Here is a 26768-nt window from a genome sequence, read left to right as displayed (position 1 = left end):
TCTTTTTCGCCTCTATCGCCTCTACTACAATGTCAGTCATTGTCTCTCTCTGTCTTTTGGTTGTCTCATGAACGGCTGCCTTCACAAACCACCAAGTAATGTCTTCCAATCACAGGAACGATCCTTCCACAGTTTCTTAGATACCTTTTTGACCAGATAACCCACGCAGAGCACATACACAGATTACCCACGCAGAGCACATACACAGATTACCCACTCAGAGCACATACACAGATTACCCACGCAGAGCACATACACAGATTACCCACTCAGAGCACATACACAGATTACCCACGCAGAGCACATACACAGATTACCCACGCAGAGCACATACACAGATTACCGACGCAGAGCACATACACAGATTACCCACGCAGAGCACCTACACAGATAAACCACACAGAGCACCTACACAGATAAACCACACAGAGCACCTACACAGATAAACCACACAGAGGACCTACACAGCTTCTTACTTTACTTGCTCTACTGTCCACTGACAATAAATCTGTTCCTAACATTTAGGCGAAGGGACCCATGTTCTTGAACAAAATGTTATCTTCTTCCTTTCATAGGCAGAAATGCACTGTCTCTCCTTAGTCATCTAAACAGTCCGTCCATGTCCAGTACTGAACAGCGCGTTGGGGCGCACCATGACCTCAAATTTAACTACACTTAGGGTACTGCAATTCATGTCTGCAGCTTGAAATACAGGAAATCGCTTAATGGAAGAGACTCGTACTTCTATGAGAAAACTCACAGCATTTCCAACGAGGAGACACTAATTGGGGCCCTCTAATTTCAGATACCGTGCCAGAACATTCACTAGTATTGACCTTATTTGTTTATACCATCACACTCTTCATCTGTATGGCTTTGTTTAATGTAGTTTAAATTGAACAAAGAGGATGGTTGCCTGGTCGAGTTGGATGCGCACGATCGTCTCGATGGTCCTGGGTTCATACCCTGCCTGCTGCCCGCTGCCATAACCCTTCGTCCTGCTGGAAATTGGGATAAGGAAGTAGATTATCTTCAACTCTGAAGGAACATCCTAAACATCTAAAATGTTTTACATTTTACAAAGCTATCTATTGTCAGTTAGATACATTATCTGATTTTGTTAACCATATCGCTCAAAATGCTATTATAATCAATATGTGTTGTTTTTTAATAGAAAGCTTACAAAGCTCACTCTGTCTGTCTGTCTGGTCAAAAGTTTGTACATGTTATTTCTGCCACACCCAATCTCGGATCAAGCTGAAATTTGGCACAATCATTTCTTGTTCCTGACAATACGAGAATCAATTAAAAAAAAAACAACTTTTGGCAATTAATTATTTTGTTTGGTATCTCAAACAAGGGAAAGAATGTGTACTTGACTGAAGTGGTGGTATAAGCTGAATTAGTCCTCTAACCATCGTCTAAGTCTTAGTGAACACAACGTGAAAAATAGGATGAGACTATAGAAACAGTAGAAACACTAAACAATCCTCTATAGGCTCTCCACTCATCACATTGACCTCCTTCAGTCGTGAAACGACCATGGTTCATCTCGAACACTCTTTCATATGACTGTGGAGCCCTATTTTGGAGAGACACTCCCGTCCACATATATAGCCAGGAAAACCAGTGACTTGGCAGAATTTAAGTCTTTGGTTAATATGCATGACTAAATGCATGACGCGTAGGACGTAATCATCTTCTTTTTTTTGAAGTAACGTCTGTATTATATAAGATAAGATAAGATATTGCAGGTCAAGGTGGCTTTCGCTTTGGTGGTAGAGGAGCTGGCCATTTTCCGTGTGGCACGCTTTTCTTCAAGAATCGAGGCCCAAGTTTTCTCGCTGTCCATAGCTTTCTTGGTCACCGTCTCTCTCCAACTGCTGCGGTCTAAGGTTTGAGCCATGAGAACGAATCCAGGTCCTTCCACCCTTTGTTTTATTTGTTATATTTTTTTTTTAAATTGTAAGTCTAGATCTATTACACATTTAATTACATCAAAATTAATTGACACAACTAACGCTCAAAATGAGATTTGCTTTTAAAAGTATTTTCTTTTCTTGTTTTATATATAATACTTATTGAGTCAAGAATTCTGTAGATTAAACTTGTCATTGTCAAGAGGTATATTCTTATTTATATTGTTTGACATTTATTATGTAACCCAGTTCTAAGACACACTTCTGCATGAGTCATAATAATATGATAATGTTCATGTCTCGCAAAAAATATCCTTTAGATATTGGGCCTGAACACGAGGTTAGTGTGACCCCAGACTTGACAACAAACTTACTACTGATTAAAATTTAAAAAAATATATACAGGCCAGGGAGAGAAAAAGAAAGTTGAAGAGAGAGAGAGAGAGAGAGTCAAAAAGAGAAAAAGTAAGAGAAAGAGAGAGTAAATGACAAAGTGAGAGACGGATAGAGAGAGAGAGAGAGACGGATTGAGAGAGAGAGAGAGAGAGAGACGGATTGAGAGAGAGAGAGAGACGGATTGAGAGAGAGAGAGAGAGAGACGGATAGAGAGAGAGAGAGAGAGAGACGGATAGAGAGAGAGAGAGAGAGAGACGGATTGAGAGAGAGAGAGAGAGACGGATTGAGAGAGAGAGAGAGAGACCGATTGAGAGAGAGAGTGAGATAGACGGATAGAGAGAGAGTGAGAGAGACGGATAGAGAGAGAGAGAGAGAAGGATTGAGAGAGAGAGAGAGACGGATTGAGAGAGAGAGAGAGAGAGACGGATTGAGAGAGAGAGAGAGAGACGGATTGAGAGAGAGAGAGAGAGAGACGGATTGAGAGAGAGAGAGAGAGAGACGGATTGAGAGAGAGAGAGAAGGATTGAGAGAGAGAGAGAGACGGATTGAGAGTGAGAGTGAGAGACGGATTGAGAGAGAGAGAGAGAAGGATTGAGAGAGAGAGACGGATTGAGAGAGAGAGAGAGAGAGAGACGGATTGAGAGAGAGAGAGAGAGAGACGGATAGAGAGAGAGAGAGAGACGGATTGAGAGTGAGAGTGAGAGACGGATTGAGAGAGAGAGAGAGAAGGATTGAGAGAGAGAGAGACGGATTGAGAGAGAGAGAGACGGATTGAGAGAGAGAGAGACGGATTGAGAGTGAGAGTGAGAGACGGATTGAGAGAGAGAGAGAGAAGGATTGAGAGAGAGAGAGAGACGGATTGAGAGAGAGAGACGGATAGAGAGAGAGAGAGAGAGACGGATAGAGAGAGAGAGAGAGAGAAGGATTGAGAGAGAGAGAGAGACGGATTGAGAGAGAGAGAGAGAAGGATTGAGAGAGAGAGAGAGACGGATTGAGAGAGAGAGAGAGACGGATTGAGAGAGAGAGAGAGAAGGATAGAGAGAGAGAGAGAGAGAGAAGGATTGAGAGAGAGAGAGAGAGAAGGATAGAGAGAGAGAGAGACGGATAGAGAGAGAGAGAGAGACGGATAGAGAGAGAGAGAGAGAGACGGATTGAGAGAGAGATAGAGAGAAGGATTGAGAGAGAGAGAGAGAGACGGATTGAGAGAGAGAGAGAGAGAGAAGGATAGAGAGAGAGAGAGAGAAGGATAGAGAGAGAGAGAGAAGGATTGAGAGAGAGAGAGAGACGTATTGAGAGAGAGAGAGAGAGGGACGGATTGAGAGAGAGAGAGAGAGAGAAGGATTGAGAGAGAGAGAGAGACGGATTGAGAGAGAGAGAGAGACGGATTGAGAGAGAGAGAGAGAGACGTATTGAGAGAGAGAGAGAGAGAGACGGATTGAGAGAGAGCTGAGCTTGAGTTCAATAGATAAAGTGTTACAAAGTACAAGTGCTGATAACACACTGAGTCATACACCTTGGTGTACACACAAACACACAGACATATACACAAACACATGCTCGCTACATTCATAAACACATGTACATGTACAGAAACACAGTTCTCTATCTCACCGTTGGAGCAAAGTAAAATAATATTTGTAATCAATCTGAGAAGGTCTAAATTATTGAAAACAAATGAGTTATCGGTCTTGCTTTCGAAAAATATTTTATGTGAAAGTGTTCTGAAGTAATTAAGCATTGTCTCCTGGATTTGAATCCTAACCCTAATCCTAATTATTATTCTAGAATAGTCCAGGTTTTCTTTTAAAAACAACAACAACCCCTGCCCCCTCTAAAAAAAAACAACACTATTTACCAAACTTGTAACTTGGAACCACATACGTCTTATAAGGTATGGTCTTGAATTTTAAACATAAAAGTAGACACTTTCCATATTTTACGAAGACTCTCTTGCGACCTGCATATTTTCCCATATTGATGCAAACAAAGCCGTTGTCCGCCGGGTTTCTATTTTAAATCTTTCTTCGTCGACTGCGCCTACATCTTCGGCAAATGCTTTTTAATGGGACTCAAACGTATGTTCCTCGACATTCTTTAGAGCTCCCCATCTGTCTCTTTCAGAGGCGTGCCTACTGTGCTGCCAGCTACCTCTATGCCAGTGAGGGTAAACTGGTATTCGAGGGCCAACTCTGTAACCCCCTTCTTTCCTTGTAAAAAACAAACAAACAAAGATCGTCTTTAGCAAACAGTTATCCCCTATACGGAACAGGTGTCCGACACAGCGCTGCTGTCGAACAGATTAATAGTTTATGCCTTTATCCTGACCACACTGGCTTCTCTCTGATCATAGTCATTTATAAGGTAGTCTTGCCAGCACAACAATAGGTTTAAAAAGTTGGGATTTATAATGTGTTCAACAGAACTAATCTCTCTCTCTCTCTCCCCTAGCTGTGTCAACCGTACACATCTTCAGTGTAGGACTAGAGATTCATTTAGGATTCATTTTATTTGTGACATGTTGGAGTGACTTTACGTTTGAACTGATTGCCCCACTGAAGTAAAGTAAAGTTCCCTTTTCAGACCATACGATCTATAGGGCAAATGATGTTAAGGTCATCTTTGGCCAACGGGTGTCATGTGGCCAGCACAACGACCAACCGCCTTTACTTTCCCCAACTAAAGTCACGTACCCGTTAGAGTTGAGTGGACTCGGAGGCACCCCGAAGAAATTCAAAATCTCAGTTAGTAAGAAGATTCGAACCCAGGACCCCAAGTTCGGAATCCAAGTACTTAGCCACTCAGTGACTGCGCCCCATGAAATGACTTTAATGCAATAGCATTACGGAAATTAAATTGAGAGAAACGCGTTTTAAATGAAACAACAATCCCCCCCCCCCAAAATACACTTTTTTTGGCTCTTGTATATTCAGTGGAACAGTCTGAGATACAATAATTTCGCATACATTTTTTGTTCGCTTCCCTTACACGAAAGTCACAGTTTTAAACAGGTATACCCTTCTTTGAATCACCAGTTGCATCTTAGCATAGAATAACGCACCTGTTCTACACACACTTCTCACCCGTAAATTAAACAAGTACAGTCACGTGATATATTGAAGCTTTGCTCGTCCCGCGGACAATTGGACAGAACAACAAGAACATTTTACAAAATACTTTAAAAAATTATAACGGTCAAACTTGAGTCTTTTTTTCAAGTCTGGCCAACGAGCTAGTACTTCTTTTCCCATTCATAAACAGCAGCTGTCAAATTTCTAGGACAATCGTTAGAGCCGTTTTCAAGATATGTGTTCAGCTACCGGCCAATGTGTGAATATCCACTAATGTATTATACTTATTTTGGATAATAATATGAAAAACGTAATCAATAATAAACTAGTAAAATATAAACAAAATATTTTATAAAAGCAAAGATTATATTAAGTGTAGTTTTAACAATTATTTTGACTTAATTGTGTATCTGTAATAACAAAAGGCGACTGGAAGTATTGCAAATGAAAATATGTTTTATAGTTAACTATTGCTAGTTTCAATTTGTTTTGGCGACGACTTTATCCTCAACACAAAGCTTATCTCCCCCTAGCTACTACCGTCTTTATATAAGACAATAAATACAATAAGTGATCATTGTTTTGATTGATTCGTGTAGTATAGGGACAAGGAATAATTGTGTCTCAGCAAGACCATGGCCAGCCGAGTTCTTTGGCTAGAATAACATGTACTGCACAACAAATAAGTTGCTGTAGGTATTGTATAATAAGAGAAACAAAATGTTGTGTTTTATTAATTTATTTTAGTGAGCAGAGGCGTAGCATCCATGGCGCGAAGGGGTTCAATGAACCCGGGCCTAGGAATGCCTAGGACCATTAGGACCAGTGACGTCACAACGTGTGGGGGTTTCATTGCATTTTGGACCCATGGGTCGTGCCCAATTGAAGCTCACATTATCCCTTAGGGATGACACTTTGCATTTTTGTACAAGCCGATTTAGAACTACTCGCATTGAAATGTCTTTTGGTCAATATACGGACTACTCAATTTCTAGCCACACATTAAATTAGTTTATTGTGGAGAGTGGGGGAGGCCCAAAAACGTAGTTTTGAACCCGGGCCGACGGGTAACTTGCAACGCCACTGGTAGTGAGTGTTATAAAACTACGTCGAGGGTCTGATGTTAACAGTGACTCCGTTTGATTCACCTTAACCTACACCTGTCCTTAGTCAATTGGACCGTCAAGATAACACACATTATCATATTTGTCGTCCTTACATCCTGGTAATCACTACTGTCTTGAAATATGTTATGGCTAGGAACTAAGAAGGCTATTGGATTTTATTCCTAAAAGACTCAACAATTTTTGTATTACCTAAAACATGGATTTATACATAACAATGCTAAGACTGTTCCAAAGTTATAATATGTTCCCAGATCAATGCTTTAAGTGTTAGTGCGACATCCAAATAAACTTCTGGTCGTCTCTCTGAAACTTGAACTCATAAAGTAAAAGATAATCACGTTGACAGCTCCGTTGACGTAATCGAATACGAAAACCGTGTATGCTATTATAGAGAAAAGGTTATTGTATCGCCGCAGGTAGTAGTAATCGAAGACGATGAACTTGGCTAAATAGTTCCCCACTCTGGGAAAGAGGTTCACCATGTAAAATACGATCACCACTAGAAGCATTTTGATGACCTGTTGGTCTCGTTTTGAGATTCCCTGAGTCTTGTCAGACTTTTCCATTGATTGAGGATTGTCTTTAACTTGAAAGGTTTGCAAGTTCTGATTTGATTTAGTCTTCATTGAACTTCTTGTGATGGTCTTGGTTCTGTACCGGAACTCAGCTGCCTTTTTCAGCTTGTAGGAGATGATGACGGTAGAGATGATAATAACAACGAGACTGACCATTGGCCAGAGAGTGCCGGACATGTTGTAGTAGCCGAACAGAGCCACGTTGTCGTTGGAGAAAGAGTTGTATTTTATGATGGCCACGGTGGTGTTGAAGTGAGGGTCAAAAATCAAGTGGACGTCATAGATGCCGAAGATGACCACGAAGCAGCCGAAGACCACAATGGAGATAGATATGCAACTGGCTAGCGCAACTTTAGGTGTCAGCAGCCACTTGACCTTGAGTGGGATGATGACGCAGAGGCACCTCTCAACCGCCACGTACGCTGCCAGGACGCTTGTGACGTAACATGAGAAGGACACCAGGTAGTTGCAGACGGCAAGGGAGACGTTGGTCCAACTGTAAGCCAAGGCCAAGGACACCAACTCTAAAGGTCCCTCCAGCCTTTGCATGAATCCAGCCACACACTTGACCAGGTCCCACAGCGAGACGGTCGTCATGGAGATGGCGGTGCTGTCCCTGAACCCTTGCTTTATGAACACCACGATGACCACGGTGTTGCTGAAGATGCCAAAGAAACAGACTGAGAAGGAGATCACGAACTCCAAGACGATCTGTGCCGCCCTTCTTTGGTCATCGGTGGCGCCATCTGACGCCGCCACTACACCAGGAATCAAGGCAGTGCATCGCTCGAACTGACAAGTCAAATTACTGGCATTCATGACAACCACTGTGTGTCTTACTTCATAGTAAGTAAATCTATGTTGGAGCGATTTTTGACAGGGCACTTCAATGATAAAGTCAATTGTCCCAAGTTGAAGTCTTCCTTTGGAAAATGGGGTTGTAATGAGATTCTCTAAATTCAGCTTTTTATTCAATTAAAAAGAGTTAATCAAACTAATGACACCAGATAACCCCCGATGAATCTTCCGTCAAAATAAAAATTGCCCATGCCTACTTTTCCAATAAGGAATAGAACTCTACCTTAGACAGATTGCAGACGACAGTCACTAAAACGTTGTTCTATGAATCTACTCGCTTGCAGACCATTTGTAAAATTCTCATTGAACTGCAAATAATAAAATTAATAACCTATTTATCCATTTACACTGCGGAACTAATTTCTCCACTTTTATATGCTACTACAGACTTTAACCCTATTTTTCCCCCTGCAAACCCCGTGACATTAATATTGGTGCATAAAGTTTTATTTTTAAAAACCTACTTAATTACCGCCCTTGTTCTTTTAACATTACTAAGTATAATTTTCTCGCAGTAATGGATGATAAAGTGCATTAATATGTCTCTTAATTGATACAATTCGGTGTAATTGAAACTAATCATAGCTTCTAATTGTTATGACTATTAAAACAACGCAGCAGTGTAATTCACCTCTTAAGTGAGGAGAAATTTTAACTCAGACGCGCCATTTCTCACAACGATCGAACAAACGCTAACAATGAATGCGAAAGAAGGTCACGTCTGAAACAATGTCAAGGACGCTAAACGGAATGTCAATGTTGCCAACTAAATTTTAAAAAATTGAGCTAGATGTCAATGCTTGACAGTTGATTACCGCTAGTTAGTGGCCATTTTAATACATTTGAAGTCATAGACTTTAAGGGTGAAAGTGTCCTGCTTCCTAGTTATTAAATTTTTTTGGTTTGCAAACGTAACAATTTAGAAGATTAAATTCAGAAATGCTAAAAAGTGCCAAAAATTATCATCTACATTAAAAAACAACAACTATATCTTATTAACAATTTCCTTATTTTGTTCACCAGATACACCAGAAGGCCGCCATTTATACGTTTTCTGTTATGCGTGAACATCTCCAAGTGTTTATGACACGTACCATGTTTCTAAAGAGTTCGAACCAAAGACTTATACATAGCCTACTAAATCAAGACTGGACAAAGAGATTTTTTAACACTACAAAAAATGTCGTGAATTTTTTTTTTTAAAGTTGAAACAAAGCGTTGTTTTGTAAAGTAGTTATAAGAAGTATTGTTGTATTTTTTTCAACCCTAACCCATGTAACATATAATTTAATTTTTAGATTTAGATCTATTAATTGAACATGAAAAATAAGAGTACTCACGTCTCATAATTATTATTTTGCAACTTTTAGATACATAATCTAGAAAGATCTAGGTAATCAATTATATTTAAATGTACATAAGATGATTAAAATCAACAGACATGAATTATTTTGATCTAGGATTTTTTAAACATTATCTCAATGGAAACTAACAGGAAATGGCTTTGTTTCTTATTTTAGCGTGAATATATGTGATTAGTAGCCCATTCTAAAGAAAATCCGAGAAATGATTTCTGAACTTTGAAAATTAAAGATCATTGCTTTTCTAAAACAGAAAAGATTGAAAGGGTCGACTTCCATTAGAGCTTGAAAAAGAGTTACGTACATAAAAATATATATGTATAGGTTTGTGAATCGATCAATCACGGATAAGAATAGGTTTCCGGTTTCCAGTCTAGATATAATATATAAGTCTATGGTCGGAATTTTGTTGTCAAGAATACAATACTAACAAGATCACGTGATCTGATGGCAGAAAGCACCATACGAGATATAAACTAGAAGGAAAAAGTCGATTGATGAAATTTTGTTTTTCTTTTTAAAAACTTAAACCTATTTCAGGATTTGAACTGAAAATAAATGAATCAAAACCTAAAATAATGTATCTTTTAGTTCACGAATTCACTAACAAATAAAAGGATGAACGGCGACGATTGCTGCACTATAACGTGGTCTGGATTTACAGAAAAAAATGCAAAGTATTTAATACCATCGTACTTGTTTGTTTATAGTGTTTTTTCTTTCTTTCGATTGAATACATCGACCTTTTCGCATAGTATCGATATGCTCATATACCTTGATTGTCAGAACTATTTGATGGTTGTAGTGACTGCATTTACGTGATGTTACACTGACCCATTTATCAAGAAGGACTTCTATTTAGAGGACTATTATTAAGAGGGCACTCTGCTAACTACGATTGAATCTTGGTCTTAAATGATTCCGTCAGCTGTGTTCAACGTCGCAGATTTCTATGACTTGGTATGTGGTTTTTTGCTCACAGCATCTCAAGATGGGCACGTTTTGAATGCAATAGGAAGAGCATAGTTTACATTTACACTCAAATACTTTTGCCCGCAAGGTGGTCTTCAAGGAATGATGCTCTAACAGCCATGAGATTCAGATATCTTAATGTACTAAAGATGTTAATACAAATTACTTTGTGTTCCTCAAAGGAAAAACGCTTCTGGAAGCTGCATCACTTAAAAGAAAATAAGACTCTCTCTCGTTGTTGTTTTTGTTGTTGATTGTAAGCGCAGCCAGCGTTGCATGTTTGGAAGTGAGCAGTAAGATCCACACAAAGCAGAAAATATAGGAATGTCTTTTGGTTAATGTACCTGTCAGGTTCCTTTATTACTTGGCTCGTCAGGCTCGTTACTCAATAACAATAAAGTAATACTAGATTAAATCCAACTTTAACTCCAGATATCCATGGAAATACAAATAATACTTTAATATCCGATAAAGCACAAATAATGACATCAACTCTTAATAAATATTAATACACAAACACCACTCCAGGAAGCGACCATGCAACCTTCCTGGACCGGGAACAAAACCTCACTGACTAAGACACTCTCTCTCAGATTCAAGGAAGACTTAACCATTTGGTTCATAACACGTGCAAGACTATTCACATTCATAACCTGGGCCTGAGAGTACATATACAAAGGGATATAACTTTCATACCAAAATATTAAAGTAACAATCACTCTCGCCATACCTACCCCAAACAGTACCCATACATTGAGATTAATGAATTATTTTGTTTCACACACTACATTCGTCTTATTTTGGGATATTCTTGAACCCTGGCCCACGGATACCTTGCTACGCCACTGGGCTACATTATAAATTTAATAAATTAGGGTGGGGTCTACATCAATGTCTTAATAAGCTCTGCACTTTCAGATCCTCGAGCAAGGGAGAGAAAAACGTCTATACATTTCAATAAAGGAAACAGTACTCTATCCCACTTTGTCCTCAGGAAACTATTTCTATTCTCTTGTACTTGATTGAGTGGAACACCAGACGTCAGAGTTAAAACATAAAGTAGAAGGTTGAACCACTTGGATCACGTTAATGAACGCTTCTGTTATAAATAGTTTGTTAGATCAGAGAACCTAAACTACGACCTGCAGGCCACATCTAGCCCGTGACGCGTTTATTGGAGCTGTCGCATTGTGGCGGGGGGGGGGGGGGAAGGGAGGGTGATGACGCGGTTATGCTCTAACTCGTGAGGGAGAGCTGGCCATGCCCACTTTCGTGACCCCAGGTACTTTTCAACATTATACAACTGCCATACGAGAGTGGATACATGAAAACTGGTTGAAATCCTGGAATGAGTCCAATAAAGCCAGGGGAATCTGGCAGGGCCGCCCCCACCGAGACGACCCGTGATGGAGTTAAAAAAGGTCAGAACAATCGATAATAGCGCAGTGGCGTACGGGACTTTTCCCGGTTCCGGCCAAAATTTTGATGCCCGTTGCCGACACTGAGGGGAGTCAGAGGAGTCATTTCTCCATTCCTCTATCTTTTACTCTCTTTCAATGAAATAGCTTATAGAAAAAGGAAAAAAAAAAGATTTAACGTTTTGACCTCTCAAGAGAGAGAATCCTAAAATCTATTGAGATTTACCACAAAGTTTCCTTCTTCTCTTCCTTCTTGAAATAAACAACTATAGAGAGAAAAAAAAAAGAATATACTTTGTTTTTAAAAGTATTTCATGATCTGGTAATGTCTTCGATTTAGAAAGTATCGTACGTTTGTCTTTTTGTGATCTCCATACGTTGAAGAAGTGGCTTGTGTCGTCTGTCTGTGTGTCTGTTTGTCAGACGTGCTTAGCTCACAAACATGATAGGCCACTCTAAAACCGAGTTCACATTATGTCTAGATTACACATCGTGGGTACAACGACAAACTTCTGTCTTCAGAAAGTGAAACATTTTTTTTTAAATTAATTATACAATCCTTTTTTTTTCATATGATACACAAACTGTTAGTAAATTCGTAAAAGAATATGCATATAGTTTTCATTACGTCAATAACGGGAAGTATAGTCATCATATTGTATGTTTACTTTGTAACACTTATACAAAGAGTTTGTTATTTTTCATAAATGTTATTGAATAAGTGCTATTTATTATTATAATAATAATTACTGTGGTTTAGTTTTTTTTTTTATTATATAAAATATTTTCACTCTTCCATCGATGGAAAGACCTACCAAAGGTGACACCAAGAGGTCAGACTCTCCACGTGTGGTATTACATCAAGGAGGTAGCAAAGTGCTTCTTTAAATCCCATGAGAAATCATATCAGACCTACACCTTCCCCTATCTCTCTGCACTGTTATAAATCCGACGCTGCCTAGTGGGTACCTACCATCAGAGGCGGCATTCGGGGGTGGCGAGTGGAGCAACCCGGGCCCAGTAATAAAGAGAATCTTTTGTCGCCGTCAGCTCATGGTACAAATAATCCTGGCCCTGATATGACATTCTGGCATGCGACTGACCACATGAAATGTCAGGACAATGTGTCCTGGTCTCACTGATGATCTTACGCAGGTTGACGACGCAAGTCATAAACAACGAGGTGAAAAGGCTATACAATGAAATTGCAGCCCTATGCCCCCACACTATGTTCGCTTCAGGAGGACAGTGACACGTTCTATGAAGACCTCAAAGAAGCCATAGCGAACATTCCTCAAAAAGAGCATATGATCCTTCTATATGCAGGGCACTGTACAGTTTGAAAGTTCCTCCTCCAGGTCATTCTGTATCAAGAGCGGTGTAAAACAAGGATGTGTACTTGCTTCTACACTATTTGGCATCTTCTTCTTAGTCGTACTAACCAGCGCTTTTAAATCCATGGAAGATGGAGTATATATCCACAGTAGATCCCATGGAAGGCTTTTTAAGGCCAAAACGAAAAGACGTTGTATCTTGATTAGGGAGCTGTTGTTTGCCGATGACGCAGTACTCATATCTCATTCACAAGGTCTACAGAAGCTAGTGAATGCCTTGCTTGTCAAGAGTTTAGCCTTACAATAAGCCTCTCTAAGACCGAAATCTTGGCACAAGACGTCGCAGAAATACCTGTGATACATATTGGGAACAACACCCTTACCCTAATGCAGGAATTTACCTACTTGGGATCAACTATTGCCAGAAATCTAGATTTAGACATCGAGCTGACAAAAACAATAGGAAAAGCTACCACAGCATTGGGAAACTCTCCAAACGCGTCTGGGAAAATGCCAAATTGACCACAGCAAACAAAATCCTTGTCTACAATGCCTGTGTTGTTTGTTTATGGCAGTAAAAGCTGGTCAACATACATGTACCAAGAACACATATTGAATAGTTTCCGCTTGCGCTTCCTGAGACGCATAATGCTCATCTCTTGGAGAGACCATGTTTCCTATCAGGAAGTTTTGAGATAGACCAATATGAACGGCCTGTATGCTGTCCTGACACCAAGAAGACTACGCTGGCTTGGACATGTCACCCGCATGCCAGATGTTAGAATCCCGAAAGATATATTATATGCTGACCTTGTGAAGAGAGTCAGACCCAAGGGCCGCCCAACACTAACCAATAGAGATGTCTGCAAGGGAGACATGAGAGCCACAGACACCAACGAAAGTATATGGGAAGAAATAGCCAAAGACCGCAGTGCATGGAGACTGCGCGTGCTGGGACTATCCTCGCTGAGAGCAAAACAAACGAAACGGCCTTAATCAAGAGGGAAAAAAAGAAACCAGTGACTCAACTGGGCGCATCCATTGCCTTCCGAGACAAATGGGAGCCATATAAATCCAACGCCTCCTAGTGGTTACCAACCATCAGAGGCGGCATTCGGGGGTGGCGAGTGGAGCAACCGCCCCGGGCCCAGTAATAAAGAGAATCTTTTGTCACCGTCAGCTCATCGTACAAATATTCATGGCCCTGATATGACACTTGCTCAGGGCCCCTCGTACTGCTAATGCCACCTCGGTCCGCCATATCAAGGCTGTGCAGTTCACTGGGATGAAGGGAAGAATATCGAGAGGGTCAGTTGTCACGCGCTTAATATACTTACATCGAGGCTTGTGTAACAAGAAGTCAATTATAGAACTACTTTGATCAAGGGAGTGGGGAGGGGGGCAAGTACAATCAACTGGCGAGCTGAAAAGAAAAAAAAATTGGTGGGGGGGGGGGGGCGATATCAGATTTGTACTTCTGAGGATGTTCAAGAATTTAAAAAAATTAAGATATAAGTCCAACTGTATAAAGTTTGATGAGCAGATAAAACCATTACGATCTGATACTTCACATGAAACCAAGCCACGTATACAACAAGTTTCTGTGTCTACTTTAGAAAATTAATTAATATAAACTCCATATAAGCATTAATTATTGTAATCCTGCTAAAACCTCAACAGAATGAATTTATTTAAGGTTGAAATATCTCGACACATTCTCTCACAACAGAGTAGCAGATAGTACGGAGGAAAGGGGAGGAAATATTTACTATATATTAAAATAGCTTTATTTTTTGGGTTATGGTTCTTTGCAAACTTGACCATCTACTTGGAAGCACCATCTTTTCTTGACTGCGTTTCTTGCAGTGCAGACAAAATGTTAGAAAGGAAAATGAGTATTATACTGGATAGCCTTACGCTCTCACTCTTAGCTCTGGGCACTAAGTTTTGTTTAAATACCAAGACATCTTTGAAATGATGTTTTAAAATCTGAGTGAACAACATCAAATGCTCATTTAGAAGGTGTTCAAGTGATGTCTGAACTTTCTTATTTTCAAAGCACGAAATTTTATTTTTTGTTTCTGTCGCAGCAAAACATATATCAAAATCATCGTTTGGAGACCATTTGTTCATCATTTAGCGATTATACTATAAAAACATAGTTCTTATACGTAATATTTATACAGATTTTAATATATCATCACACAGGAACAAATATCTTTGCATTATTAGAATATTTACAATTAGTTATTTGTTAAAGTTAGCTTTGGGAAATCTGCATTATCGCAAATAGTTCTCATAATCTAATATTTGTCTCAAGACAATGACGTCACTATAGCGTTACCTTCACGTGTAGAAACTCGCTCTTTCTACTATACATTCGAGACAGCTGCACGACAACCAAATAAACTCCGGGTCGTCTCTCTGAAGCTAGTACTCATGAAGTAGAAGATAATCACGTTTACCGATCCGTTCACGTAATCGAATACGAAAATGGCGTACGCCATTATGGAAAATAGGTTATTGTATCGACGAAGGTAGTAGTAATCGAAGACGATGAACTTGGTGAGATAGTGTCCAACTCTTGGAAAGAGGTTCACCATATAGATGACGATTACAACTAGTAGCATTTTGATAACTTGTTGGTCTCGTTTCGAGATTGCCTGAGTCTTGTCGGACTTGTCCACTCCTTTCGAGTTACTTTTGTCCTTGACCTTTTGGGTATTTCGAGAAGATTCCATTTCCATAGAGTCTTTTCTTAATGTCTTGGTTCTGTACCGGAACTCGGCTGCCTTTTTCAGCTTGTAGGAGATGATGATGGTAGAGATGACGATGACAACGAGACTGACCATTGGCCAGAGAGTGCCGGACATGTTGTAGTAGCCGAACAGAGCTTTGTTGTTGTTGGAGAAGCTGTTGTACTTGAAGTTGGCCACCGTCTCGTTGAACTGAGGGTCAAACACCCAGAAGACGTCATAGATGCCGAAGATGATGACGAAGCAGCCAAATACAACGATGGAAATTGTGACGCAGATGCCTAGCGCAACTTTTGGTGTCAGCAGCCACTTGACCTTGAGTGGGATGATGACGCAGAGGCACCTCTCCACCGCCACGTACGCTGCCAGGACGCTTGTCACGTAACATGAGAAGGACACCAGGTAGTTGCAGACGACAAGAGAGATATTTGTGTAACTGTAAGCCAAGGCCAAGGACACTAACTCTAAAGGCCCTTCCAACCTCTGAATAAATCCAGCCACGCACTTGACCAAGTCCCAAAGCGAGACTGTCGTCATGGAAATGGCGGTGCTGTCCTTGAACCCTTGTTTCGCGAACACGATGATAACAATAGAGTTGCTGAAGATGCCGAAAAAACAAACAGAGAAGTTGACCACAAAGTCCAGGATGATTTGAGAAATTCGTTTCTCGTAATCGCTGGCCACGTCTGAACCCGTCACTAGACCAGAGACCACAACATCGCAGTGACTGAATCGACAAGAATGGTTACTTTCATTCATGATAACTGGAAATCTCAACTCTACATTTGTACTCTATCTATTGATGATAAATGATGTTTTGTTTTTTTATGTCGTTCACGAAAACAAGAGAAACTTTTAAGCAACCATTTTGATAGACTTAAAAGTGTTAAAGTTTGTTTGCAAATATTCTTTGGTCAATGTAACATTATTTTTAGTTATTAAAAATTATCCTTGTATACTTCTGGTAACGACTACATGGACTACTTCTGGTTCGATGAAAGAGGAACATCAATTAGAGTTCCATCATCAAAATCTATTCGCTCGGGAAATTAAAACATTTACATTTTTTTTAAACTTACATTTCAAACATTGGGATATTTATAGATATAGCAATTGTGTAATTTCATTTCTTTTTATTTTTATTTTTTGATGTTAATTTACACATTTAATTACCAAAATAAACATCTTGCTCTTGCAAATTATTTATATTGGCTAGTTGCATTGGTAAAATAATTTTGCTAAAGATAAACAAGTACATTTTAAAACTGATTCAACGTTCCCAGAGGTTAATTGAAAAGAAATCTATTTTGTATTTTCCTGGGTTTCCTAGAAATGAGGCTTGCTTTCTATAACTAATTAATTCTTTGTTTAATGTAGCAATATAACCACTGTAAGATGCGTTCTCTGAGTCATATTTATTGATTAGGACAATAAGTTTGTTTCTAATTACTCTGGATCAATACCTACTAGTTAGTAAATTGTTTCTCCTATCAAACATTGTCACCTTTCGAGCGTCAATTAAAATAACCGGGAAATTAATCAAAATATTTTTTTAAAAGTCTAACACTATGACCTCATGAAAAAGTTGTTTTAGTTTGGTAATGTCAACCCAATCCATATCTTCAAACTCTGGCAAGTCACTATGGTATTATTCTGCTATGATTGTGTCTTTATTGGTTCACATCCGTTAAAACCTCATGAAATAGTTGTTGTTTTTTTTTATTCTTGTTTTTTCTTGTATTTCTTTTGAAAAGTTCATAAAAGTTTATTTAGAAAAACAAAAATATTTTCTTAATTTAACGTTTGAGATGAAACGTTCGTAAATCTGTGACAGGAATCTAAATTCTTGGCATATTTTTATTGAATCCGCAGATTATATTGCCAAATACATACAAGACAAAACTATCTTTAGTTTCTAAGGAAGCCTAAAACATCCGGCACATAATGCCAAAGGTTTTTGTAGATGTGTTTACTAGCTGACAGATCAGCGTGACTTTCTATCGTAAATGTTTAATGTCCAACACTGTGTACTTAAAGCTGGGCGAATCAACGCTGACAATGTTCCTGAGCACCATTTAGTCATCACGGTGAGGATAGGACGTGTATTAGGCGCCATTGTAGTTACGTTTTTTTTTTGTATTCAGTAGTTCAAAAAGTTTTACATCGTCAAAATTAAAGGAAACAAATTTTATGGCCTCTCATGACAAGTATCATGCTACCTCAGAAGTTGTTAATAGTTTATTTGGTTGTCCTATTTTCCGGCTGTAGACATCATGACTAATTGTTCTCTGTTGTAGACATCATGACTAATTGTTCTCTGTTGTAGACATCATGACTAATTGTTCTCTGTTGTAGACATCATGACTAATTGTTCTCTGTTGTAGACATCATGACTAATTGTTCTCTGTTGTAGACATCATGACTAATTGTTCTCTGTTGTAGACATCATGACTAATTGTTCTCTGTTGTAGACATCATGACTAATTGTTCTCTGTTGTAGACATCATGACTAATTGTTCTCTGTTGTAGACATCATGACTAATTGTTCTCTGTTGTAGACATCATGACTAATTGTTCTCTGTTGTAGACATCATGACTAATTGTTCTCTGTTGTAGACATCATGACTAATTGTTCTCTGTTGTAGACATCATGACTAATTGTTCTCTGTTGTAGACATCATGACTAATTGTTCTCTGTTGTAGACATCATGACTAATTGTTCTCTGTTGTAGACATCATGACTAATTGTTCTCTGTTGTAGACATCATGACTAATTGTTCTCTGTTGTAGACATCTTGACTAATTGTTCTCTGTTGTAGACACATGTATCCAGGTTTTTATTTAAATTTATTTTTTCACTTTATTTTCCAAAAGATACATTGAAAAAAAAAACAAAAAAAAAAAAACGAATTTGATGGTATCACAACAACAAATGTAAAAACTTTGTTCAGAAGTTGTTCATAGTTCTTGCTTTCATTTGCTTGTCCTTTTTCCCGCACTAGACGCATGACAGTCCGCACACAACCCACATGGGCTTAAATCTCACACGAAATGCATGATCTTCGAAGTTCTGAAGGTCAATGTCATTATTTACTAGTAAAGTCCAACAGTTCTGGGACACATACACGCCTAGAAGTTTTTATGGATGGTGTGTTGTCAGTACTTAGTCATTCTGAAACTGTGGGGGAGGCTTGTGTATACAGGCTCTGTTATCTTGTAGTCGCAGAAATAGGAGCAAAAAAAGTTTTTCATGTTCACTACAAGGTCGAAGATCCAAAATTGTTCCTAGTTAATGATTTTGTTGGATCGCTTACCAGCTGACAGATCAGACTGAAGTCCTATTGTCTGATGTTTTTATGTCCAACACCCAAAGCTGGGCTAATCAACAATGTTCCTGGACATCACGTTGCTGAACCAATTGGACAGACGGGTACGATTTTCTGATGTTAACTTATCGTCAACCCAGGACTGAGGCCAAACAGCATTGCAGTGAGCTCATAAGGAGTTTAGAGGACTATATATAATCTAAGATTGATTATTCTTTACAAATTTTCTCCTCTGGCGATAATTTTTTCCCCATTGAAGTCCCGAGACAACTAATCTCCACAAGTTGACACCGAGAGGTCCTGAAGTTCTGTTAGAATCACCACAGACTGAAAAGATAAAAAATAGTACATGTGAGTAATTTTATTATATTTTTTTTTCCAAATAGTCCCCAGTACAAATAAAGCTCCACGAGCCACTCCAACCTTCTTTGCTACGTAACACCTCCAATGGGTCAAACCCTTACTTTACAAAAGTACACTAATACTAATAATAAAATTATAATTTAAAAGCAAAAATATAATACTTAACTATTGAGACCATCAGAGACAGAAAAATGTTACAAGGATTAGCATATCAGGAAACAAAGTATAACTAACCAAGAATAAAGGAAAATATACACCAATATTTACATCCTAATACATGCATGGCCACACCCACATACCAAAACTTGATACATCCACAGTATCACCTTAGATATATACACACAATTATCTTGTTCATGGACTAAAGGGCTATAAAACAAGGTGTCGATGACTTCTGGGGGAGCAGTCCAACACATTAAGTGTGACTACCCAAGAACACATACAAATACATCCCAATACAAGCCCGACACTTATTTTATGTAAATAATTCCATTAAGTCAAATACATGTGCAGTTAGAAAACCACTACTGTAGACTTATACTAAAAATTACATACATATATATCACACAAACTACCTTTCCGCATACACTAAATAGTACATAATACCTACATGCATATAAAAATATACCCACAAGCGTGTATATATACATTCACCAATATTCACCAATATACAGCCCCACACTGTCAACGTTAAGTGTGCGTTGACGTAGTCTTATAATATTACACATGGGACTGGTTACTATTAATGTGACGCGAATGTCGTAGAATGCTGGGTTCGTGCTTCCTGGAGTCACACGTGATACGTGACAAACATAGATATTACAGAGTGACTTAAATCCACTTTGGCAGACAAAATATAAAGTTTATTTGATGACAATAATAATACTGCAATCCTTGGTATAATCCAATACGAAACATTATCAAATCCGCATAACAGCGGTATCACGTATATTCAACATGTTAAATTCTCTGAATAAACTACAGGTAACGTCCGCATCACCGCGGGTAGCAAATATTTCAATAATACAGAAAATAAACTACTAGGAATATATATACTGTCTCAAGTGACCACTGGCTTCGACTGCCCAAAAGATATTACTTAACTCAAAGTTACTACTCGACTCTCTAAGTCACTACCGTCAGGACCGGACCAAAAGATAATACCCAACTGACCTGGACCAAAGGATACTACTTGACTGACTAAAAGTCAATTAAGTCATTCTTACTTCCTGTTTCTATCTCAGAAGTTTCACGTGTCTTTTCACCCTCTTAACCCGAGGTAAACATTTAACATTTAACAGGCAATGTCAACCGAGACTGTGACACACACATATCATCCTTTACATTCCCCCTAAGTTCTCTAGTTCAAAGTCTACAATTCGTCTAAACATAATCTCAAGGCCATCAGGAAAGAAATTTTTATTATCTATAACAATTTTCAGTCTAGTATTCCAAACAAGTTACTTATATTCTGCCAAAATAATGAGATTAAAATTTCCAAGAGCCTTGTTGTGTAATTTGGGAACCTTGGTTAAAGGGATCGCCAGATTTACATCCACATCTGAGTCACAATTAGCATCTAACAGACTTTTAACAGTATTTTTAACCTTAGAAAACAACGGACAATCTAGAAACAAATGTTTCTCTTACAATTGACTATTGCATATTTTATATTTACAAGAGATTTCTCAAATATTGACCTTCTTGCGCTTAATAGGTGTCATGCCTAAAATGAGCCGCCTACAGATTATTTCTTTAGCCCTGGTCGCAATGTGCTTTTTTTTTTTTTTTTTTTAGGAAACCTCAGAATTTGCGCTATTCAATTTTAGCTTTATCATCATAGGAATCGTTGGGCCTTAGGCCTCTTTTTTTTTTTGCCTTTTTTTTTTGGGCTTTATATGCCTCTTTTAAGGGCCTTCTTGCCTCTTTTGTGGGCTTTTTTTTTATTATTATTATTTGAAAGTTCTCATAATTCACAAGTATTATATCATAAACAATTGAAAAGAGATTAACCCAAAAATATAATAATAGTAATAGAAATATTATTTAATAGCAAAGACATACTACCTAACTATTGAAACCACCAGAGACAGAAAAATGATACGATGATCCTCTATACCAGAACAATCAACACAATATCAAATATCCCTGACCCCCAACACCCCATTTCTGGAATACTGCCTGAGTATTGTACAAGCATATGAAAATCAAACTAGATAATTCTCTACCCTAAAATTAATAATTTTCCTAAATGTCAATTCTAAGTGATTAGGATCAAACACTTTATTATTATGTAGAGCTTTGAGCCAGCTAGCCCAAAGAATATTCCTTTATTCGGAAACAATAATCAAGTTGAAGTTATGTACCATTTTTTTTTTTTTATAGTTTTGGTAGCTTGTTTAAAACAAGCAAGCTAACTATGACGATTTATAAAGGATGCCACAAAATTACAGACCAACACATTTTGATATGAACTTTTATTTAGGCAATTTAGAATCACATAAAAATAGGTAAATATGATAATGCATTTTACTTATGTGCATCTACTAAGGATTTTTGAGCGTTGCCAAAAATCAGATCATGTCTGTCATGGTAAAAGAAACTAAGCTGTTCTAAAAACTGTCAGACTCTGGGGATGAATGTCAGAGAAATGTAAGGGGGAAAAACACGATAAGTTCAAAGAAACAAACAAAGAAATAAAAAAAAGACACAAGATCACATCTGAGGGTGAAACATGGCCATAATGAATGCATGCTCTTGGTAGGACCTTTAAAGGGAAACTCCGATGGTTTTGACAATTTTTGATATAATATGTGTTTTGATTTACAGATAATGAAAATATTATTATTTTATTTTTATTTGCAATAATAACTTAGTAATTGATATTTTTCTGACGTAATTTTCCTGCGCATCCAAAACGGTCAGACTTTCACCGGGTTTCTATGTGACGTCACACATGCCTATTAATTTAATCTATTGACTTATTGTATAACGGAAAACCATACGGTAAAGTTTACATTCTCGTCAAAGAAATACATCTGCGTCTATGCAGATTTAGATCTTGTAAGCAAAGAACAAAATGCGTGTTAAAGGAGATTTACATGCTTGACTAACCACGGCAGTGTGTATCTGATCACTCAACACACAACAAACACTATCGCTTGGTTGTCTTGTCATGGCTGACTACACGTAGTCTAGACTAGCCTTACACTGACCAGTCAGACCTGCGATCTATTTACTTCTTGGGACAGGGAGGGGCTTAGATGAAAATGTTACTTTTTTTCTCGAGTTGGTTGTCCTAATGCTTTTAAATCTATCTATCTATATATAAACCTACCAAAGCGCTTGACTAGTCCGCCACTAAGACTTATAGCTTAACAGCTACTGTAAGAATGAAGCGGTATGATTGGTTAAATGTAGTTTTCCTTTCAGTATTGTTGAGGGAAGTGACGTATGCCTAACCTAAAAACAAAATATCATACAACCCTGTTTTTTTTTTTGAGATGTCAAGAACTTACTGTCTAGTTTATTAAATATAAATGTTTCTAAGCATTTAAATAAAAAAATGGAAAAATGTTTACTACTACAACTTTTTACGCAGAATATAAATATGTCAATAACACAAATTTGAAAAAAACTTCGGAGTTTCCCTTTAATAGTACCTTGGTGAACGTATAGTGATTGAACTATCCACAAGCTGTGAAAGTTTTTTTTCTTTCTTCAGGTACAAGAACGTCAAGTAAACTTCTGGTTTGTTGTCAATCAGTTAGTCAAAGTTTTAGGCGTGCATTTATAGCACTGTGCACATTTATACATGCATACATATAGACATACATATATAAACTCCATCGTTAGGTTTTAGTTACTTGATTTTCTAGTCACTAGTCGACCCACGGCGTAGCATACGCCGTTATTTTGCAGGGTCTGCCTTAGGCCAATGCAACCTATGCGACCGCAGTGGGCCCCGCACTTTCCAAAGACCCGCGCTAATTCTAGGTATAAATTATTAAATTAAATTATTTTATAACTTATAAAAGAATCCCCGCAGCCTCCTGATTTACCAGGAGCTCCTTGAAATCTCCTGAAAGTGCAAAATATACAAAAAGGGTCTCGGAAATCTCCGGAAATTATTAAAATCTTTTGAAAACTTATACAAATCTCAGGAAATATATAGACAAAAATTGTTATTTTGTTATGTCATTCAATATGAAAACGCCAATCATACCAGCGGTAAGTAAAAACGGCATTATGCATTACCCGTAATTGTGTAATCTGGTGAAAGAAGCTTCACGCGCCTCCAACTAATGAAGAATTACTTGAGGTCAACAATTCTCGTAGATAGATTGAAACATTTGGTAATTCTATGTAGGAAATAAAATTATTATGTATGACTTCGCTACACGCAAGGCTCGTAAAATAGTTCTGTACGTAGTAGAGAATGAATAAAATGCAAAGACGAATTTATTTTCTAATACAAATTTCACTTATTATCCGTATTCATACCCAAACTTGGCCCCGCTAAATCCGTTTTGCATAGTGCCCCACAACGGTTGAGTCCGGCCCTGCTATTTTGTGACGGGTGAATACTACTTGTTCTGCCCCCCCCCCTCTTTTTTTTCGTAGGGTAACTCTAGTTCGTTCGACTTGCAGAAATAAAATAGTGATCTTTCCTTTACTTGATGTTCAAACTGTTGAGCCATGAAGAGAATTATATATATAGAGATTTTTGAATGAGTGATTATAACATTTAATATACAAAGGGAGAGAATATCCGAAAAAAGTTTTCTTTAAAATGATTAAACCAGTTATCTCCTTTTATAAAATAGTTATGATATGCAGTGTTACGTTCATACTAGATTTAAATCGTGTTTTTGTAAAATAAATAACTTCTTAGGATTACCTGACGTCCGCCAAAGGGGGGCTCTCTGTTTTGGACGTTGTCCGCCACAGCATCTACATTGTGAAAATGTCTGGCTGCAATGGGTCCTGTAATCAAATAAATTTTCTCTATTTCTAGAGATACAAACAAAGGTACTCATAGCTGACATACCATCATGTATACATTTAGAACTGGGGTGTTGGTATCAGTACTGTAACCTTTCATTTGCTGGACAAGAAACTGGTGTGTCTGAGACAGGGCCGGACCTAGGTCAGTGCAAACTATGCGGTCGTAATAGGCCCTGCACCTTCATAGGACCCGCGCTAATTCTAGGTGTAAATTTAACAATTATAACGTATATATTAATAACATGGTTACCGCGGCCTCCTGATTTCCAGGGTCTTCAGGAAATCTCCTGTAATTGTGAAATATACGAAAGTCACGGAAATCTGAAATTATTTAAAATCTCCTGAATACTCATAAAAATCTCCTGAAAAATAAACAAAATTGTCATTTTGGGGTGCCGATTCTACGCGCATAAAAAAACCGCATTACTGCTTTCATTTAATAAAAATGTATTGCAAAGAGGAATGTATTTTGTAATACAAAATCTTAATTTTGGCATTATGCTTATCCCTACCAAGACTGGGCCCCGCGCAATCCGTTCCTCATAGGGCCCTGCAATTGTTAGGGCCGGCCCTGGCCTGAGATGAACTCCGATTGGGAACAGAGCAGGAAGGACTAATCCTCCCGTAGTGTTCTGGCAAGAAACAGGGCCGTACTGCGCAATGCCTCGTAGCTACCAAACAGGTCGTGTGACTGTGTCTTATTGACACGTCCCTCTTGAGTTCGAGGACCGGGAAACACTCGTACAAAATATGCGACACTGTTTCGATGCTCTCTCCCCAGTGACGGCATCAGGAGTCATGGTTCGGACGGAACCTGGCTAAGTATGTCCCAACAAGACAGTGTTCTGTCATACACAGAACAATGATTGCTTGGTCTGGCCTCCTCAACCGCTACCTTGGATCGTCGCGATCTGGGGTGACGCATACGCTGACAGACACCAAGGACTCTGTCGGATTTTGTCCCAGAACTTTAACCACTGCTCACGAATGAAAAGCTCTCGGATTTCTGCCGTAGCTTGTCAAAAACATGCTTGGTGCTTCGAGTTGACTGTGTAGCGGCAACATTTATTTCTAAGAGAGTATCAAACAAATAAGACTTCTTCTCTTCAAGCAGAGTTGGCAATGATCAACGTACAGTCGCGGCTCAATGAAACAAGAGAGAAGTCAGTTGACACCATTGAGTCTTGAGAATCACACTTCTTACACTGTACACGCTGACGTTTAACATTTTGTTCTCGAGAGAATAGTGAACTAACGCTGCTGCAGCTGAAATCAAAATCTTTCTTCGTCTTCTAGTTCCATATATTGTATTTGATATTGTTAGTTGAAATAAATTGTAATCTTTTTTTTTGGTCCTCCTTTGTTGGTCATTGTCCTCTTTTCTGTCCTCCATTTTCTATTCAAAATATTTAATAGCGGTGAAACATTCAAAATATTTAATAGCGTTAAAACATTCAACATATTTAATAATAATAATAATAAGGATTATCTTCGAATCCCAACATTAGCTAGGAATGCAGTATTTCCCGTGGCTGCGCAGCCCCAGCTGTGACCTACATAGTTAGCCACATCCAGAGCAAGCATAATCATTGTCCGCAGGTGGTCGGTTTCTTTTCGCCGTCTGCGTTGAAACTTCTAACAAACTTAGAACGATAAAGTTGACACTTAATATTTGGGTCTGAAAAGTGATAGTTTGTAAACCTATAGGAAAAACCTATTAACATCTTCAATGAAATCGGTTTAATTAGGGGTCAAGTTTAATAATTGTTTGTTAATAAGGTCACAGCTCTCACTCACTCGACTTTTTCAATAAGATTAGAGGTCACAGCTCTCACTCACTCGACTTTTTCAATAAGATTAGAGGTCACAGCTCTCACTCACTCTACTTTTTCAATAAGGTTAGAGGTCACAGCTCTCACTCGACTTTTTCAATAAGGTTAGAGGTCACAGCTCTCACTCACTCGACATTTTCAATAAGGTTAGAGGTCACAGCTCTCACTCACTCGACTTTTTCAATAAGGTTAGAGGTCACAGCTCTCACTCACTCGACTTTTTCAATAAGGTTAGAGGTCACAGCTCTCACTCACTCGACATTTTCAATAAGGTTAGACGTCACAGCTCTCACTCACTCGACTTTTTCAATAAGGTTAGAGGTCACAGCTCTCACTCAATCGACTTTTTCAATAAGGTTAGAGGTCACAGCTCTCACTCACTCGACTTTTTCAATAAGGTTAGAGGTCACAGCTCTCACTCACTCGACTTTTTCAATAAGGTTAGAGGTCACAGCT

At 38.4% G+C, this 26768-nt stretch overlaps 2 protein-coding genes across 2 annotated transcripts; both read right to left on the bottom strand.

Annotated features, from left to right (window-relative positions):
• Positions 1-6770: 6770 nt before the first annotated feature.
• On the bottom strand, positions 6771-7904 carry LOC106051794 (uncharacterized). Its single transcript, XM_013206997.2, has one exon. It carries the CDS (start codon positions 7902-7904, stop codon positions 6771-6773), a length of 1134 nt encoding a protein of 377 aa, XP_013062451.2.
• Positions 7905-14852: 6948 nt separating this feature from the next.
• On the bottom strand, positions 14853-16543 carry LOC106051795 (uncharacterized). The gene is made up of 2 exons (XM_056041201.1): positions 15494-16543; positions 14853-15017 (listed from the first exon to the last, which is right to left on the bottom strand). Exons 1-2 carry the CDS (start codon positions 16541-16543, stop codon positions 14853-14855), a joined length of 1215 nt encoding a protein of 404 aa, XP_055897176.1.
• Between the last annotated feature and the right edge of the window lie 10225 nt (positions 16544-26768).

Source organism: Biomphalaria glabrata, chromosome 9 (assembly GCF_947242115.1).
Source record: "Biomphalaria glabrata chromosome 9, xgBioGlab47.1, whole genome shotgun sequence".
NCBI classification, from domain to species: domain Eukaryota; kingdom Metazoa; phylum Mollusca; class Gastropoda; family Planorbidae; genus Biomphalaria; species Biomphalaria glabrata.
The sequence above is the reverse complement of the archived record's forward strand: the minus strand, read 5'-3'. Positions and strand labels throughout refer to the sequence as shown.